General features: G+C 43.7%; 2 protein-coding genes across 2 annotated transcripts; one reads left to right on the top strand and one right to left on the bottom strand.

Moving 5' to 3' along the window:
- Positions 1–2,640: 2,640 nt before the first annotated feature.
- Positions 2,641–3,549, bottom strand: ROMO1 (reactive oxygen species modulator 1). Its single transcript, XM_020998762.2, has 3 exons — positions 3,455–3,549; positions 3,107–3,237; positions 2,641–2,818 (listed from the first exon to the last, which is right to left on the bottom strand). Exons 2-3 carry the CDS (start codon positions 3,235–3,237, stop codon positions 2,710–2,712), a joined length of 240 nt encoding a protein of 79 aa, XP_020854421.1. The 5' UTR covers positions 3,455–3,549; the 3' UTR covers positions 2,641–2,709.
- A 4-nt stretch (positions 3,550–3,553) lies between these two features.
- NFS1 (NFS1 cysteine desulfurase) lies at positions 3,554–18,919 on the top strand. The gene is made up of 13 exons (XM_020998761.2): positions 3,554–3,675; positions 4,347–4,453; positions 5,072–5,188; positions 5,556–5,639; positions 7,069–7,221; positions 8,352–8,445; positions 12,736–12,870; positions 13,536–13,693; positions 14,539–14,644; positions 14,741–14,822; positions 15,838–15,921; positions 16,409–16,498; positions 18,150–18,919. The coding sequence occupies exons 1-13, from the start codon at positions 3,597–3,599 to the stop codon at positions 18,211–18,213; spliced, it is 1,353 nt and encodes a 450-aa protein (XP_020854420.1). The 5' UTR covers positions 3,554–3,596; the 3' UTR covers positions 18,214–18,919.
- Positions 18,920–19,172: the final 253 nt, after the last annotated feature.

The following is a 19,172-nucleotide window of genomic DNA, read 5'->3' on the forward strand; positions in this document are numbered from 1 at the left end:
GATTTTAATTTATATTTTCTAATGTCAAAAATACAAGTATGGTATGGTGAATGTTTCTTTTACCGAATCAGTGTGATACAGTGGGGAAAATACTAGATTTCAAGCCAGAGAATCCAGCCTCAAAAACCAGTCAGTCACTTTTCATTTTGGAGCTTCAGTTTTTTCATCTGTAAAGTAAGAGGGCTGGACTACCTGACCCTCTAGATTTAATTCTGAAATCTGTGTTTGACAGTTGAAGTCTCAGTTCTGCAGAAGGCCTTCATCTATTAGATATTATTTAATATGTGGTCTACTTAAAAAGCAGTTTTTCCAACCCAACTGGATTTTCCTCTGCAAGATTTAACACTGGTAGGATAAAATCTTTCATGTTTGTATATTGAGACTGAGGAGTACATACTCCTTTCCTTTTTTTTCTTTTTGGTGAGGCGTTTTGAAGTTGAGTGACTTGCACAGAGCCGCACACCTAGTGTTATGTGTCTGAGGCTGTTTTCGAACTCAGGTCCTGACTCCCAACACTGGTGCTCTATCCACTGCACCAACCTAGCTACCTCATATATATTCCTTTTTAAAATGCCCATCAATCATTAGTGTCTCACTTGATATTTCATGATTATGAAGTACTAGAGATACTATCTCCATCTTTATGACGAAGAAACTTAAGTTTTTACTTTATGTGGTTATGCAACTGAAAGTAGAATTTAAATCCATAATCTCCTCACTGTAGTCTAGAGCTCTTACACCCTACCACATCAGCCTCTCCTGTGTTGTCTTATATCAGAGAGGGTTTCCTGTTACCGCCAAGAATTCTACAATCTGTTCAACACAACGTGCATGGATACCAAAGGTGCTTTTGTGGGAGTGTAGTTAGGTGTAAGCTGTTGGGAAAGTTGTAAATAGACATTCACACATTGGGGGCTTGAGAAGTCATCTTCACCATTGTGTTTTACTTATTCACTCCCCAAATACAAAACAAATCCTTACTCTCTGAAGTTTGACTGAAGCCGAGTACCTAACTACTTAATAGTGCCAAAGTTCAAAAGGAGTAACTTTTTAAAAGAAATTATCGATGTTTCCTATGGCACATTTGTTAAAAACAGAAGGCAGCTTGGCACCTTTTGCCTTCAAAGGAACTATCTTGACCAATGAATGGCTTCTATGCCCACAGAACCTTGCATTCCAAGCAATGAGACTGCAGATGCCTTTCTCCCAGTGCTTATCAAATGATATTATCTGCCAAGTTTGGTCTGAATAAAAGAAATCAAGAGAACTAGTGGGCTAGTTTCAGAGTTCAAAAGGTTCCCAGGTGGGCACAGATTTAAATGGAAGACTCATGGCATCAATACTTACCTCTTCTTTCTGGAGGACTCAAAAAATCTGTATGTTCAAAGCAAGACTTCTCTTCTGAACCCCAGTCATACATCTCTACAAAATGCCTAAGCAGTTATCTCCACCTAGATGTCATGCCATCATTTCAGTTTTAGCATTTCTCAGTGTGAACTCGATTTTCTCTAAAAATTTAGTTTTCTCTTTGGAATTTACATTTCAGACACCCAAGACTTCAGATCTTTAAATCTTAGCACTACTGTTTTGTTTTTAACATTAGAAAAGCTAAGCAAACAGGTTCAGAAATGTCAGTCTTAATGAAAAATGTTATCAGTTTAATCACATATACTAGTTCAGAAGTTTACTTTACTTTTGGGGGGGCAATTGGGGTTAAGTAACTTGCCCAAAGTCACACAGCTAGTACAAGTCAAGTGTTTGGTGATGCCAAATTTGAACAAGTCCTCCTGACTTCAGGGCCAGCACTCTATCCACTGCGCCACCTAGCTGCCCCTTGATATTTTACATTTTAACAAGCATGAAAATTTGTTCAAATTGTACCACTTCAGTATCACACTGTTCTAATTTTTTCCTTTTCGTCCACACTATTCACCTATTCTGTAGATCACTATTCATTTTCTGTCCAGTTTGTCACACCCTTAGGCCATTTCAAGTTCTTCAGTAAATTGTATCATTTTTGTTTTGCCCATCAAAAAGTTATATTAAAGATTTCATATATGCAACAGAACCAAAAAGAAAAAATCCCCATAAACCTTGCTATTATATCATATCCTGGCAAGTTTTCCCTTTTTTTGTGCAGTGACTTAAAAAATAAAAACTAGCAACAAGTGTGCACTTGCACTCTCCATAAGCTAATGGACCTTTCAGAAAATAAGTTAGAGGTGCCTCAGAATGCATCAGCCATTGACTGAAAATTAACTACTTTTTGGGTCAAGATTCTTTTTCCTATCACTTTTTGGCTATTTTCAGACCTCTGGAATTATAAGATTCACTTTTGACAAATAATTAACTGAGGCCCAGGCAAATGAAATGATTTGTCTAAGATAACAGCTAAGTAAGCAGGAGGTCCTCAATCACAAAGCCATTGTTCTACAATACCACAAATCTTTGCCCATCTGGTCTAAATTTCCAGTTGGAATTGTGAAATGGAGAAGGTGGGCGGAAACAATGAGGTATCTTGAGTTTGCTCTGTCCTACAAGCGGCAGCGGCCACAGATTATGGACATAAATCCAGGCCGACAAGAAAGACCCGTTTCTGAGACAGTCTGGCACTAATCCCCGAAAGCAAAGACTGGCACGTACTCAAAGCCTTTTATTATATTACACAAGGAGGTGTGAGGGGTGTCGGGAGAGGTGGAGCCGCCACGGTCAGCAGCGGATGCCCATTCCGATGGCCATAAACGTTCCGAAGGTACCCCCGCTCTGCATCATGGTTTTGCCAATTCCGCCCATCAGCTCCCGGCCCCGCATCCCGATCCTGGAGGAGTAAGCCTGAATGGAGCTCAGTGGGGAGAGGCCCAAGGGCGCCAGACCAATCGCCGTCTCCCCATTCCAGACCCCCGATGCCTCCTCCCTAGGGAGTGCAGCCTGCCCCTTGACCCGAAGCTACGGCCACACCAGGCCCCGACACCACCCTCCCAGCGCCGGCCGCCTTCCCCCCAGCTCGTCTCCTCCAGCTCCTGGAACCCCCCAAATGCGACCCGTCGGCCTGTGCAAGGCGAGGGTCAGAGACGAAACCTGGGACGGTGCCGAAGGCCGCCCTCACCTGAGGCACGAGAAGGTGCCGAACAGCGCCCCGGCCGCCATGCCCACGGCGCAGCCCATCACGAAGCCCATCTTCACTCGGTCGAAGCAGGTGGGCTGGGACTGTCCGTAGGGACCCACGGCTACTGGCATCTGTGCGGGGAGAGACGAGCAGGGTCGGACCTGAGGAGGGGCCGGGGCCTTCGGCAAGGCCAGGACGACAGCCGCCGTCTACACATCCCCGAGAAGGGAGAGCTCGAGCGGCAAGCGGCGGCGAAAGCGGACGCCGAGTCCCGCACCGTGGTCCCTCTCCCCAGCCCCTGGCAGCGCCCCCAGCAGCGCCCCCAGCCCAGCCCGAACAGCAGCTCACCTCGCTTTCGGCCTCAGTCGCTCCGCTTTACGGCTGGGGAGGCGGGAGGTTAGTGTCGCTTCCGGGGCAGTGAGGAATAACTTCCTGGTCCTACGAAACGGAAGTGAGAGGCCACTTCCGGCCCTAGGAAGTAGCTGAGAAGATGCTGTGGCGGGCTGTGTGGAGAGCGGCGACCAGGGTCGCGGGCCCCTCCCCTCCGCGGCGAGGACTGCGCTTGCGCGGTATTGGCTATTTGCTTTCTCCCCCCCACCTCCTCATTTTCCCCAATCCCTCGCATACCTTCCCATCCATCTCCTAACGCCATCCTCGAATGTGGCTATGTTTCTTGTTCCTCGCCGGATTTTAAATAACCCACCTCAACTTTGATATACTCAGCCGAGACGCACCTGCCCCCGCTTTTGGCCAGAGGCCGAACCCTACTCGCCCTGGCCGACCCCAGACTCCACCCCCCCACCACCCCCCCAACACCGCCACGGCCACCCTCACTTCTCACACCCTCTTCACTAGTACCCCACAACCAGATCCTCCCACTTTGCCCTGAGACCACCCCTCTTATAGGCTTTGCCATGCAGACAGTGCCTTCCCACCTCCAGCCTCAGGCAGACCACCTGCCTGAGCCACCCTCAGACCACCCCAGCCCACCGACTTTGACCTTCCCCCACCTACTCAGACCATCCAACTAGTAAAGACTTGGACTCAGCCTCAAGCCAACTTGGTAATCTGTCAAGGCTTCTGTTCCAGAAGATTCATTTTCCCATACCCATTTCCTGTGCCGAAGATGCCCTGTGACTTCCCCTCATCCTTCAGCCAACCAGACTCTCCTTTCCCTAGATTTGTCTTCTGTTCCCAACAGTCTTCACACAAGGCACTCTTCTCCCTCTATTTTTTTCAGGTCTAGACCAGTCACCTCACCCATCTGGCTTCTCAGATGTGGTTCCTCCCACGGAGGAGACAGTATTTCGGCCTCTCTACATGGATGTGCAAGCCACTACTCCCATGGTGGGCAGCAACTTTTGAAGTGTTGTAGCTTTTGAAGAAGTGCTGAGTAGTGCTCCTTTGGAGCTCCTGGGACTGGGAGTGGGTTGGGTAGGATAACAGTTCATGCTAGAATGTAAGCTCTTTGAAGGCAGATAATGTTTTTAGGTGCTCAACACCTAAAATTGTGTCATGTGCTTAGTAAAGTCTTAATAAATATTGAGTTTCATGAAACTCGATAGGAATAGAAGTAATGTGAAAACTGTAAGGGACAAATGAAAGGTAATTGTTATAATAGAAACATCTGCCAATGCCCAAAATTGGGCAACTTATTTCTCTACTTAGATCTTTTCTCACTTGCAAAACAGGGGTAATAACACCTGCCCAGGTGTATACTTTTTACGATTGTTTTAAGAACCAAATGACTGGATGTGCTATATAAATCTAATTTTTGGTATGATTTAAAGCAAGATCTGATTAAAGGTTACTCTGGAAGGGGAAGGAATGTTTCCCTGCTCCTACTTCGCATGCTGACCCAACAGTCAGATCTCTGCTAAACCATCTTGGTACACCATGAGAACAAGCAGCTACTGGAAAGGATCTCCATTGGAGTGACTCTAATTTGGACTATGTTGTATTTAGGATCCTCGAGTGTTGGATGCCATGCTCCCCTATCTGATCAACTACTATGGGAACCCGCACTCTCGGACTCATTCATATGGCTGGGAAAGTGAGGCTGCTGTGGAGCATGCACGCCAGGCAAGAATGAAGAGAATCAAGGGGGATGGGAGTGAGAACTTAGAGCGATTTGGATCCAGGCAACGGAAGTGAATTTGGGCCTTTTTTATGATTAGAGGGAGAATATTTCTGTCTTCTTGAAGGGAAAATGGTTACAAGGGCCCAAAAAGATTCCTAAAACATGCCTTGTACTTCTTTCTGACCCTATTAAGGACAAAATTTATAACCATTCCAGGAAGTATAGAAATAGTGGTCACAATATGATGAGGTATCTTTTCTGCTGTACTATCCTTTTCTTTTCCAGGAGCTAGATTTTGCCAGCTCTGTCTGATGTGGTCACTTTTTGCCATTGATGTCAAATATTAAGTAACTGTTTCTTCCTTTGCAGCAAGTAGCATCGTTGATTGGGTCCGACCCCCGAGAGATTATCTTCACTAGTGGAGCCACTGAATCCAACAATATAGCAATTAAGGTAAAATGGGGGCAAAGGAAAAAGCAGTACAAAAGTGAATCACAGACCAACAGCTGAGGTCAGGGGGATTAAGCATGCCGGTACCTTTCTGACCTGAGATGACTTCTCTGTAGCAGCTCAGCCTTCAGAAGTTCCCATCCCAACTACCTCCACTTCTGGTACCCAAATATGGCCTTCACCTCCATTTTGTAACTTTCTGTAACACTTCCCCAAACCACTTCACATCTTGGAACTTCACGCTGAGAGAACATAATGTTCAATGAGGCGTTTTAGGAAGTTGCTAGTATAGGTAGAAGACTTCTCTCTGAAGAGAGAAGGTATTTTTTCTGTAGTCTTTGAATTTTAATTCAGGAAGTATACAATGGACATTTGATTGGGTTACCACCTTCTTGTTCTAGTAGCTGCAGTGAGCCTCTCCAGCCCCATCTGGCCTACGTTATAATAACTTGTTTGTGTGGCATGCTGCAGTAAAGGAGGGTGTGTGCTTTCCTTTTTCAGTTTTTCAGTTCAGTGTTCATTCATTTCTCTACCACTTGTTCCTCCAGCTCCATTCTGGTGTATATGAATGCAAAGCTTCCTCCTTCCTGCCTCTCCCCATTGCCATTGTTGCTTCTGGCCAGGGTAGAATCCTACAAGTGTTTTCACACCTTCCTTAGGTGTCTGCCTCCATATGAGGTGCAGGTTGTGGTCCAGTGGTCTTATCCTGTGGGGCTGGTTGCACAAACCAAAGACTTTTTCTTCAACCTCTTTTACCAGGCTCTGTTATTTTTAGTGTAATCTTTTCTATGACTCCTTTGACCTAGGGGTAGGTGTCTGTGAATACGATCCTAATCCAAGCAAAATTCCCCTTTCACTAGTCAGCTGTGTAAACTCCCTTTGGCTCTGCAGAATAACAGACTGGGTGACTCCTGTCATTTCAAGGGAACAAAAATAAATTACAGATTCCTGTCACATCCTCCCACCTCATACACACACTGTCCTTTTGTTGCTTTGCTGCCAATGTCAGCCTTCTTTGACCTTGGCCTGGACAGGAAGTTTCAAATAGGTTTTAAAGCAGCTAGAATCCTGTATTTATCCTCCTCTTAGTACCTTAAAATGATAGCACCAAAGTGGAGATTTGGAAACAACCTACACTTATCTCTCTATGGAAATTATTTCCTCCCATTTGGGTAAGAAATACAAAAATTCCTTTGGCACTTAGAAAAAGTTTACCCTGGGAAGTCTGAAAATAATATAATCCAAAATGCCACTGTCTTAGTTAAGGTAGGTAAAGAAACTGTCCTGTGTATTCTTAGGAACTGCCACGCAATGGATAAGGCTCTGTGAAAACTTCTCTTCGATTGCCCTCTTACACCTTCCCCAGTCCCTAAAAGAACAAGAGACATTGTTCTCTGCCTAAGTATCTTCTCCCTTCCTCACCAACTTCTAGGGGGTGGCCAGGTTCTACAAGTTACGGAAAAAGCATGTGATCACCACACAAACAGAGCACAAATGTGTGCTGGACTCGTGTCGTTCTCTGGAAGCTGAGGGCTTTAAGGTCACTTATCTCCCAGTGCAGAAGAATGGAATTATTGATCTGAAGGTGAGAAGGCCCCTCAATAAAGACCATAGTCTGAAGAGGGAGTAGAATGGGACTGCAGCTGACTCCCAACATTATCTCCCACTGTTCTTCTACAACACTGAGGCTGGGCTGTTCTACACTTGTATTGCCAACATTCCATGCACATCTTCCTCCATGCTCTGAAGCTGAGGATGCATTTTCCTCTCCCTTTCACTTACTGGAGTCCAATATAGGTCCTACCTCTTCCATGAAGCCCTCTCTCTCCCCCTCTGCCCAATATGACCTCCTCTTCTAATGATGTATTTCCAGCTGCTTACATGGCAGTTATTTGCCAATTTTCATTCTTTTCCCTTTACGTGTGAAGAATATGTTAGATACTGAAATGTAATACCTCCTAAGGCAGTTGATTCCTCTTCAGTATCATTTAAAGGGAAAACCTGATGACTATGTGTGGGGATGTTGTTGAGGAGAATTCTGTGTAGATACCTGGCATGTGCAAGAGAGGCAGAATGGGGTAATAGATAGATAGTAGGCAGGGTCAGAAGGATCTGGGTTTAAATCCCACCTCAGACATACACTGTGTGACCCTGAGCAAATCACTTACCCTCTCAGTGGCCCAATCATCTCTCCAAGAGAATAAGGCAAAACAGTTGCTGATCCAAATTTGTAGAAGGAGCTTTCTTACCAGAAGTTACCTACATCATTGAAATTACAATTGCAAATCCCAGCTTCCAGCCTCCTAAAATGGGTTGGACTAGATGGCTTCTGCTGTCCTTTCCATCTGTGAAATTCTCTATAGTTCCTTCATCCCAATGGATCTGTCAGATTCTTGAAGGCAAGAAATATATCTTAGACTTCTTGGTATACCTCCCCTAGCACCTAGTCGTGGGCCTTACACATAGCAGGTACTTAACTTTTTGCTGATGGAGTGATAGATGCTGTCATTTATAACATTTCGTTTAGATGTAGTGCCCAACTCTATGGAGTTTATAGTCCTACTGTCTATCAGTCTCACCAGCCAGCTTGCATCCCATGAAAATCAGAGGAGATTACATTTTCTAAGGCTGGGAATGCTGGTATGCCGAGAAGGGAAAGATACAATCAAGTTCCCCTTCCTGCCCTTCACTCAACCCCATTTTTTATCCCTTTAGGAGCTGGAGGCAGCAATCCAGCCAGACACCAGCCTTGTCTCTGTCATGACTGTGAACAATGAAATCGGAGTGAGGCAACCTATTGAAGACATTGGTGAGTGTTTCAAGTTCTTCCTGCCAAGGTCAGCAGCACTGGAGTGGTAGCCAGCCCCCTGGCACTAGAGGGGAAAAAAGCCATCTAGTATCTGTCATAGAGTGCAGGCACTTCTTGCTATGGTCTGGTATGGATTTCTAAAGATGAGGTGGAATTCTTCTATCCCAAGGCATTGGGGAAGCCCAGCCACTCCATTGAACTGAGCAGTACATTAGCATTGATTAGACACTAGTTATGGGCAGATGCCAGGCATCTTTTGTGTTGGGCTCAAGAAATACCCATTGTTCCCTTGCATTTCCAAATCCTTTTACCTTTAAGTCAGTTCTTTTTAAAAAATTTTTTTTATTTTGACCTTAAGTACCTCCTAAAAATCAACATTTCCCACATAAACAGCAGAACACAAGAAGAGGATTGTGTATAAAACTGTGAGTTTCCATTTCATACTGTTCTCTTTGATAAAGAAGATACAATAAATTGAACATGGTGCTCTCAGAATTTTCTTGCTTGTCTGTGCTTCCGTCTAAACTTCCTTCTTTTCACTTGTATGCAATCTTTCAGTGTTTCAGTGGTCCTCTTTTTCTGGCATCACTGTTACTAGCCCTCATCACTACCCAGCCCCTACTGCCGATTAAAAACAGAGTGGGGAGAGGAAACCCTTGTAACAAACTAGGATAGTCAAGTAAAGCATTTCTACGCAGTGGCTTATGTCTAAAAGTGTGTGTGTGTCTCTTATTGCACCTTGGGTACATCACTTCTCTGTCAGGAGCTGTGTAGCGTGCTTCATTATACCTCTGAAGACGTGGTCATTGCTTTGATCGCAGTTCTTAAGTCTTTCAAAGGTGTTTTTCATTATAATGTCCTTGTAGAAATTGTTCTCTGGGTTTTGTTCACTTCAGTTTAGATCAGTTAGTTCACTTCCTAGGATTCTCTAAAACCTTTTTTTTCATCATTTCTTACAGTGTAATTACAGTCCATTACATTTATATGCTACAATTTGTTCAGCTCTTCCTTGATTGATAAGCACCCCTTAATTTTCCAGTGCTTTACTTTGCTTTTCTTTTTATTCTTTTTAATTCCCCCTTCATGATCAGGTAGTTTGTTTTAAGATTTCCTGAAATACAATGTGTAGGCTGTTTTTGTGGTCATGGCTTTCAGATAATACAACGATACTCCTAGACCTCGTAAATCTATTTTCAAAGTAAATTGTTTTTTGTTGACATATATTACATTTTCTTCAGTTTTTTTTTCCCACTCTTTTGATTTTGTTGTCATTAGTTTCTATTTGTTCTATTCTAATTTTCAGGGAATTTTTTTTCCTTGGTTAAGGTTTTGTACCTCTTGTTCCAAGCTGTTAATCTTCTTTACAGATCTTTCTTCCGTAGCTTTTATTTCATTTTCCACTGGCTCCCTGTTACCTCTAAGATTAAAATCAAAATTCTTTACTTGGATTCAAAGCCCTTCATGACCTAACCCTCTTCTATCTTTCCAATCTTATTTTTACTCTTCAGTCCATTGACACTGGCTTCCTGGCTGTTCCAAAAACAAGACATTCTATCTTTTGGCTCTAGATATTTCTCTGGCTCTCCCCCATGCCTGAAATGTTCTCCTTCATTATTCCTACCTACTGCTTTCCCTGGCTTTCTTTCAAGTCTCATCTAGAATCCCATCTTCTACAGGAAGGCTTTCCCAACCCCTCTTAATTTTAGTGCCTTCAATCTGTTATTTCCTATTTAGCCTGTATATATCTTGTTTGTACATATTTGCTTGCCTGTTATCTCTTCTATTAGATTGTGAGCTTCTTGGGGGCAGGAACTGTCTTTCGCCTCATTTTGTATCACCAGCTCTTAGCACATTGTGGGCACTTAATATGTGTGTATCAATTGATAGGTTGCCCTAGCACTGAAAAGGAGAGGACCAAAATGACTAATAGGCCTCATTTTGTATCACCAGCTCTTAGCACATTGTGGGCACTTAATATGTGTGTATCAATTGATAGGTTGCCCTAGCACTGAAAAGGAGAGGACCAAAATGACTAATAGGCCTCATTTTGTATCACCAGCTCTTAGCACATTGTGGGCACTTAATATGTGTGTATCAATTGATAGGTTGCCCTAGCACTGAAAAGGAGAGGACCAAAATGACTAATAGGGAATAGATATCTCACTGCTCCCTGATAACAACAATAATAATAATAATAGCTAACATTTATATAGCACCTAGTATGTACCAGATACTATACTAAATGCTTTACAATTATTATCTCATTTATTCTACAACAACCAGAAGGGAGGCAGGGAGGTGCTATTTTTATCCCATTTTTACATAGGAGGAACCGGGCAAACAGAGGTTTAGTAACTCATTGCTAGTAAGTGCCTGAGGTTTCATTTAAACTCAGGTCTTCCTGACTCCACGGCCAGAACACTATGTACTGTACCTCCTAGCTGATGAGTTCAAGTTACCTAGCCCAAATGAACTGTTTCCTTGGGTCCTAAAAGAACTGGAAATGCAATTCCTGAGTCACTTTCAGTGTATTTAAAAATCATGGAAAGCAGGAGACATGCCAAGATAGCAAGAGTAAATGTCCCAGTTTTCAAAAAAAGCAGGAAGAAAGACAGAGTCTACAAACTGTATGCCGATGAGCCTGAAAGTAATGCTTGGGAAATTTCTCAAAAGGATCATTAAAGAGATAGTTGGTGAATGTCTAGAAAAGGAAAAGGTGATTAAAGAAACAGAATGGTTTCATCAAGAACAGATCATGTCTTTCCTTTTTATTTTTTTTAATGATTTGTTATAAGGGGTGTGTTTCAGGGAGGTGGGCAGGAGCAGTAGGAAAATGGGGAAAACTAGGCACTGTAAAAACAAACGATCTCAAAAATCTGTTTTTTAAAAAAGAAAAAAATTGATAGCTTGATTTTTTTAAAACCTCTTGGCTTCATTTCTTTTTTTTTCTTTTTTCTTTTTTTGGGGGGCTTTTTGGCTAGACAATGGGGTTGAAGTGACTTGCCCAGGGTCACACAGCTAGTAAGTGTCAAGTGTTTGAGGTCATATTTGAACTCAGGTCCTCCTGACTCAGAGGCTGGAGCTCTATCCACTGTGCCATCTAGCTGCCCCCGGCTTCATTTCTTCTAAACATTCATGTAGTACTTGTAGAAAATCCATTTTTTCCTTTGAGTTTCTTGCAGTTGTTTCAGAGTTACACTGTTCTTACAGGTTGAATTTTTGAGTATCTTGGATCTACAATAATTGTTAGTATCTTCTTTGGTTTACTTATTTCTTTAGTCTAAGTTCCTGAATCAGGGCTTTGTCGCAGGGCCGGGTTCTGCCCTCTGCTGCACTTTTGCATGGGATGGTTGGTGCTTCTTGTTCTTGCTCTTTGTTTCTGCAATGACTTCCACCTTCTAGGTGAGGCCTCTAGGTTTTGAGCATTGAATTTTTAGGTCTCTTTATGGTATCTCAGGACAGTGTTAGGAACTTCAGAACCCCTGAGTGTCCAGATCTGACCACTTCTAGGACCGTAGTGGTAATCAATTACTTCCAGTCACTTCAAGGGCCTAGACTACCCTGGGGCTTTATCAAGGGAGCCTCCATTCTTACTGTCTCAGGATACAGAGCCTTACAAGTTACACATATTTCTTTTCAAGCTAAATGGCTACCACCTTGTTTGCCTAGGCTGGGCTGGTGCTTACTTTGCTGATGACCCCTTTTCCTATTTTCTGTGGACTTATGGCTGACTTTTTTTATAGTTCTGGGGTGGAAGAAGTCACAAACTCTTTTTTCTCATTGGATTTATTGATCAATATTCAGCCTGGTATGGTTTTTGGATTTTTACTGGAGTAGGTATATGGGAACTGGGCAGCCGACCTCCCTTCAGGCACTCATCTTGGCTGGTAGACCAGTTCTTCATGAAGCCCTTTTATAGACACCATTTGACTATAAGCACAGCTGTAATATGGAGTCATTGATATTGTTTCCCTATATTTTCTAGGAATCTAAAAATGCAAAGAAAGTGGTGTATTTTCCATAAGAAAGCGAGGTGATCGTTGCCTAAGTGGTTCTGTTTTGGTTTTTTTTTCCCTTTATTCTTTCTCATTTCTGTTCAAGAAAATTAAAAGCCAAGGAAGCAAAGCCTTTGAATGGCAGAATGTTGATGGTTAGTCATTCAGCAGCAGGGCTACTAGCCTAGAGACTGGTATTATACTTCCTGCTTTTCTGTGGGATCCAAAGTGCCATGATGATACTGCCATAGGGCATGTGAACAACCCACCACGTATCCTATTGCTGTCTCCTTAGGACGAATTTGCAGTTCCCGAAAAGTATATTTCCATACGGATGCAGCCCAGGGAGTTGGAAAAATCCCAATCAATGTGAATGACATGAAAATTGATCTCATGAGCATCAGTGGTCATAAGATTTATGGCCCGAAAGGTACAGAAAATCCTGAAGTCTCTCATTATATAAACCTCACAGTGGGGGTCTGTTTGAAGCATGGTATTTTATTGACATTTGTCCCTAGAAGAAATGATTGTAGGGTGGTATTAGGTCAGCTGTCAGCTGAGATTTGGAACATTTTACAGTCTGCTTTTCCCTTCTTGCTTCCAAATGAGGCTCAGCTTACCTGGGATACCCCTAGTTTCTACTTCAAAAGCATCCAAAATCCACTCTGTCTCTGGAATTGATTCCTATGATAGGGCTCTCTGTGCCATTGTACTGCACAGATATCTTGTAGACCTAACTGCGTGAGACAGAAAATGAGCTCTTGGCTGACTTCACATTCTGGAATGGTTTACCTGTTGGTTTGGTCTTATACCCTAGACATCATCATTGATAGAATATTTAACAAGTACAAAAAGCACTCTCCACTGTGTGCTAGGTTTTAAAAAAAGAGAAAATCAGAAATGGTCACTACCTTAAAGAGCATATGGTCTAATTGGCAACATAAATTATATTTGTAAACACTGAACAAAAAACAGAGTAGAATGGTATGGGTAGAATAGACTGAATAAAAAAATAATCAGGGTAGGATGCTTTTCACCATTTTTGAGGTCAGCATTTGTTCTCACCCAATTTCTCTCTTTCCTTTTGTTCTTCAGGAGTTGGTGCAATCTTCATCCGTCGTCGTCCTCGAGTGCGTGTGGAAGCCGTGCAGAGTGGCGGAGGCCAGGAGCGAGGCATGCGCTCTGGGACAGTGCCCACACCCTTAGTGGTTGGGCTGGGGGCTGCCTGTGAACTGGCACAAGAAGAGATGGAGGTTTAGTGAAACTCCCTCCTATCACTTTCACCCTCATGCTTTGTTGTCATTCAGTTGTTTTTGAGTTGTGTCTGACTCTTCATGACCCCATTTGGGGTTTTCTTGGCAGAGATAGAGGAGTGGTTTGCCATTTCCTTCTCCAGCTAATTTTACAGATGAGGAAGCTGAGGCAAACAGGGTTAAGTGACTTGCCCAGGGTCACACAGTTACTAAGTGTCTGGGGCTGCCTTTGAACTCAGGAAGATGAGTCTTCCTGACTGCAGACCTAGCACTCTATCCACTGAGGCACTTAGCTGCTTCTCACCCTCATTCTATGGCTCCCTGTCTGAAAGCTCTTCTCCCCGCATCAGACACCTTTAGTATGAGCACAGATAAAGATGACTGAAACATAGTGGGGTTTCAGTCAGCCCTGCCATTGTACCCCTCTCCTCCCCCCAGGACCCTCAAACATTTGTGCTGAACTTTTGTTGAGTAAGGAGTTTCTTTGGGCTCCTGGATCCATTCTTTTTGGAAGGACAAATGGATTGTTGGGCTCTCTTTGTCACTGAATAGCTAGGTAACTTAGGATGACTCACTGAACCTTTCTGGCTTCAAAGTGAGGGGGCTGGGACTATCTAATCTGATTTCTGAGGTCTCTCCCAGCTTTGGCATTTGTTAATTCTGAACCATTTTCTTCCTTTTGAGTCTTTTTGAACTATTTTTCAAACATCTTGGACCGGGGAGGAGCCTAACATTTCTAAGCACCGTATTTAAAGTAGGATAGTAGTATTCTTCACTTCCTTGGCACATCTCATATGAATTCCTGAGTTGTAAGACCTGACAGTTTATGTCCCTGTGTTTTTCAGAATGACCATAAGAGGATCTCCCTGCTAGCAGAAAGATTGGTAGAAAAGATAATGAGCAACCTCCCTGACGTGGTGATGAATGGGGACCCAGTGCAGCACTACCCAGGTCTGGTTCCCTCCCTTTGCAGCCTATATCCTCTCCTCTTCCTTCTCTGGTCTGGGGAAGAACAAGAGAATACTCACAGGAGATTCTTTTCCTCAGGCTGCATCAACTTGTCCTTTGCCTATGTAGAAGGGGAGAGTCTGCTGATGGCACTCAAGGATGTGGCTTTGTCTTCAGGCAGGTGAGTAAGGCCATAGCGGGACAAAGGGGTGTGGGAAAGCCCTAATCAGATGGGCACCTAAGCACTGTTAGCGCTCATTGAACCTTCTGGCATGTGGAGAACGTATGGGAAAGTGCTGTGAAAGAAGCACAAAATAATATACAGGAGCTGCTTAACTGCAGCACATTGAGAAGACATGAACTGAAGAGATCTACATGAAACATCTGCCAGGTATCATGTTACGCCGGGGTGGACCTAAGGGACTGATGCTGACCACAGGCAATGCCAGGGGTTCTCAGACAACCAGAAGCTTTCAGATTTAAAGGAATGGTTCCGGGTTCCCTGAGATACTAGTGCTAGGAGAGGCACATCTGGGCTTGAAGAAAGGTGCTCCTCTGCAGCAGCTTTCCTACTAACCTGCCTTTCTTGTTAGACACATACCATGAGGTGTCTTCTTGCTTTAAGCCCATTGTACTTTAGCAGTTTCATCATTTGAGGTCTTGCTTGGACTAGGAGGTCGAAGATCTCACCAAAGAACTGGAAGTTAACTCTGAGCTTTTGGCATCTATAGACCAGAGGCTGTAGGATGAAGGAAGCAGAGCATTAGTCCAAAAGGTGGTGGTGGTGATGCAGGCTGGTCAAGAGCTTGATCTTCAGGAGTCAATAAATGTATATTAAGCCCCTAATGTGAGCTAGGTGTTGTGATAAGTGCTAGGACATGGCATGATGGAAAAGTCAAAGAAATCAAGGTGTCCAACTAGTGGGAAATGAAAATATGCCTGAGGAAATGTTTCTCTGGTCTCCTTTCCATAAAAGGAGGTTGAAGAGTTCATGGCCTCACTCTCCTCCAACAGCAGAGAGGACTGTGGAGGTGTGAGCATCAAGGCTGACTGGATCTTGTGGGACAATGAGATTTCACAATGATGAATTTACTAGGGACATGGTGGAGAAGTTAAACCCAAAATGAGTGCAATTGGGTTGGAAAAAGAAGTGTTACCTGAGGAGTTTGGTTTGTACTTGTGCTTTGTCTTCCTAGCGCCTGTACCTCTGCGTCCCTGGAGCCATCCTATGTGCTTAGAGCCATTGGCACAGATGAAGACCTGGCCCATTCCTCTATCAGGTCAATGGGATGGGGCTGTGGCTCTCCTTCCCTTTCCTTCCCTTCTCTGCTCCCATCCCTCCCTCTCCTTCTTCCTTGTCTACCTCCTCTCCCTCCCCTCCCTTCTTCTCTCTTCCATTCTCTCTTCCTCTCTCTCCCTCCCTCTCTCTCTCTTCCTTCCTCTCTTTTTCCCCCCCATCCTTCTCTTCGCTCTCCCTCTTCCCTCAGTTTCCCACTTCCCTCAGTCTCCCTTCTTCTCTTCCTCACTCCCTCTCTCTCTTCCTTCCCCTCCCTCTCTCTTTTCCCTTTCTCTCTCTGTTCTCTCTGTCTTCCTCTTTCTCCCTCCTCCCTCCCTCCTTCTCTCCTCCTCTCTTTTCTTCTCTCCCTCCTCCCTCATTCCCTCTCTTTTGTTTTCCCCTCTTCTTTGTCATTCAGTTCAAATATTTCCTGAATAAATGAGTCCTTCAGTGTCTGCCCTGGCTTTCTGACCTTATGCAATACATTTCAGATTTGGCATTGGTCGTTTCACCACAGAGGAAGAGGTGGACTACACAGCTGAAAAGTGCATCTATCATGTTAAAAGGCTTCGGGAAATGAGGTATGAAGCCCCCTGAAATAATATAGCATAGTTGAAAAGAGCATTGAATTTGGACTCAAATAACTTGTGTTCGAATCTCATCTCTGCTACTTGCTATCTCTGTGACCTTGGGCAAGTATCTTAGTCTCTCTGGGCCTTCAGAGAGGTTCTCCATCTGTAAAATTAGGACATTGGACTAGATAATCTCTAAAATCCTTTCCAACCCTAAATCTTATGATTTTGTCCTAGGGTTCAAACTAAAATGGTAGCTCATCTCTGGGTACCTAAAGTCTCCAGTCCTGGGTACATGGTCATACTGACATTTTAAGTACTCCTGAGTTCCTTTATTTAGGCATCCTTATGATTTGAGATGGGAAAACATAGACACCCCTGAGTGAGAGCACCATGCAGAGCAGTGTAGACTTTCTCATGGGTACACAGAGTGCTGAATTAGAGGAGCCTCCTTCTGGTCTCTATTATTAAAGGCTTAAAGTCCCTGGCTGCTAAAAGTCTTCCCTTAAGTTTCAGAAAAAGTAGATACTGCCATGAAAACAGTGCAGAGTTTGAATCCTCTCACTAGATGTCTAGTTTCTACTCCTCTTGAGGCTGTGCAGGCAGTTCCTTTCTTCCTTTGTGTTAAGGATGACCAATATCTCAGTTGTACCTCTCTGATGTGTAAGGACATTACCAAGACGCTTCCTGCAGTCTGGATTTTCATTTATAGTGGCTTGGGCCAGTAAGATCTGAGCTCCTTATGGGCAGAGACTTTTATTTTTGTCTTTGTGTCCCCAATACCTGATACAGGTCTGCGCCGCAAGGCTGCATGGCTTCCCTATTAGAGTTAGTGAGTGAGAATTGCCTCTGTTCTGGCCCTGAGGCTTGTGTCCTGGGGCTGCCTTTCTGGTTCTCTCTAGCATGACAGTGACGTATCAATACTGCCGTCATGATATATTGCCCTCTTTTAGGCCATGGCATCATATCTCTTCTGCTCATGACCTCTCAGAAACAAATCTGTCTGGGCTCTCTTAGTGTGCCATGCTTGATGTCTAAGCTGTAGCCACCAGCTAAAGCCTTCAACGGTGACATCAATGACCTTCCCAGGCCAACAGAAAATGACTAACTACTTCTTTTCAGTAAGGGAGGAAGGAAGAAAAGAAGATAAAGAATAAGCATTTACTACATGCCAGGCACTGTGCTAAGCACTAGGAGTACAAATGCAAGCAGAGGGAATACATCTGTCCTTGAGGAACTTACATTCTAAAGGGGAAAGCTTGCACACAAAAGGGATTTGGAAAGGGGGGAAAGTGTGTATGAGGGGGCTATGAAGATACCCAGAGGGGCCTAGTTTTTGAAGTCTCTCCAATAAGAGAAGATGGCCAGGACTTGAGAAATAGATGAGCAGGCTCCCAGGGTGGTAGGTTGTGCCAGGGTGAGGAGATTGCAGGCAATGAGGGAAGTTCTAGGATGAGAAGTACAGCAGTAAAGGCCTGGTTTTGAAGTACAGAACATTGGGAACAAGGCTAGGAAGGGAATGAGGTGAGGCTAGGGTACTTTTGCACATAGGAGAGGCAGTTATATATAGTAGATATACAGTAGGGGCCCTAATTTAGTGAATGCTCTGTTCTTGCCCTCACTCATCAAATATCTCTGTCCCTCTCTATCTCATTGGCAGCCCACTGTGGGAAATGGTACAAGATGGAATTGACCTGAAAACCATCAAGTGGACACAGCACTAGACTGGGCATCTATCTGACTGTATATTTTCCCTTCTTCTTCCTACCTCACTGGCTTGAGAACCACCAGGCGACTGGGTCTCTTCTGTTACAAAACCACCATAGCCCAGGTGAAGATTCTACCTTTTCTGCTATATTCACTACAATCCAGTAGACCTCAATATCAAACTGTTTCTAGGACATAGACAAAAACAGCTCTCTGATCCCACATTCAGCTCCTTCATGCTGTCCAAAAAGTCTCTTTTTCCTCAGGACTTCAGAAGGTGGGCTTCCACATCCTAAACCTGAAGGCCACAGGTTCCCCACCCCTGTCCTAAACCAATAAGAACACTTGGATAAGAGTAATTATGCTGCTACACTCTTGTGTCATGGTAGACCTGGAGAAAGGAAGGAAGAGCTTCCATCTCCATGACCCTTGTGGTCTGCACTGGCCACGTCATATTTATGTCAGTTCTGCTGCTTAGTTGTTCTGGTTTTTTCACAAACTAATGTTGTCAACTTAGATTTCTTTGTGTGGCAATCAAAGGCAATCACCCTGTATTGGCTATGGACCTAGTTTCTTAGAGGACACTCACTTTGCCTGTTCCTACCTTTTTTCCTTTGTTCATTACACATAGCTGTAAATGTATCTGTTACCCAGTATTATTCTAATTTGTGTTTCCTTCTGTGAAACCTGTTAACTTGCAAATTAAAGAAATAAACCCTTCTATTCTGGTTTCTCAGTGTTGGGTTTAGGGAAAGGTGAGAATATAAAGTAATGGTTTCAGGTGTGACCTGTGGGACAATTCATAGCAGATATCCATTAATTCCCAATGTAAGTATATGCCTGTATGTGCATGTATGTCAGGCCTGTTTCTTTAAAGGCCCTTTTATGGAATAATGCTTCTGCTCTATGTGCTTTACCTATACTAACCCTTAAATGCTTTTTCATTCATTCATACATACATACTCAAAGTTATCTT

This window comes from Phascolarctos cinereus, unplaced genomic scaffold, assembly GCF_003287225.1.
Source record: "Phascolarctos cinereus isolate Bilbo 61053 unplaced genomic scaffold, phaCin_HiC Scaffold_2;HRSCAF=192, whole genome shotgun sequence".
NCBI lineage: Eukaryota > Metazoa > Chordata > Mammalia > Diprotodontia > Phascolarctidae > Phascolarctos > Phascolarctos cinereus.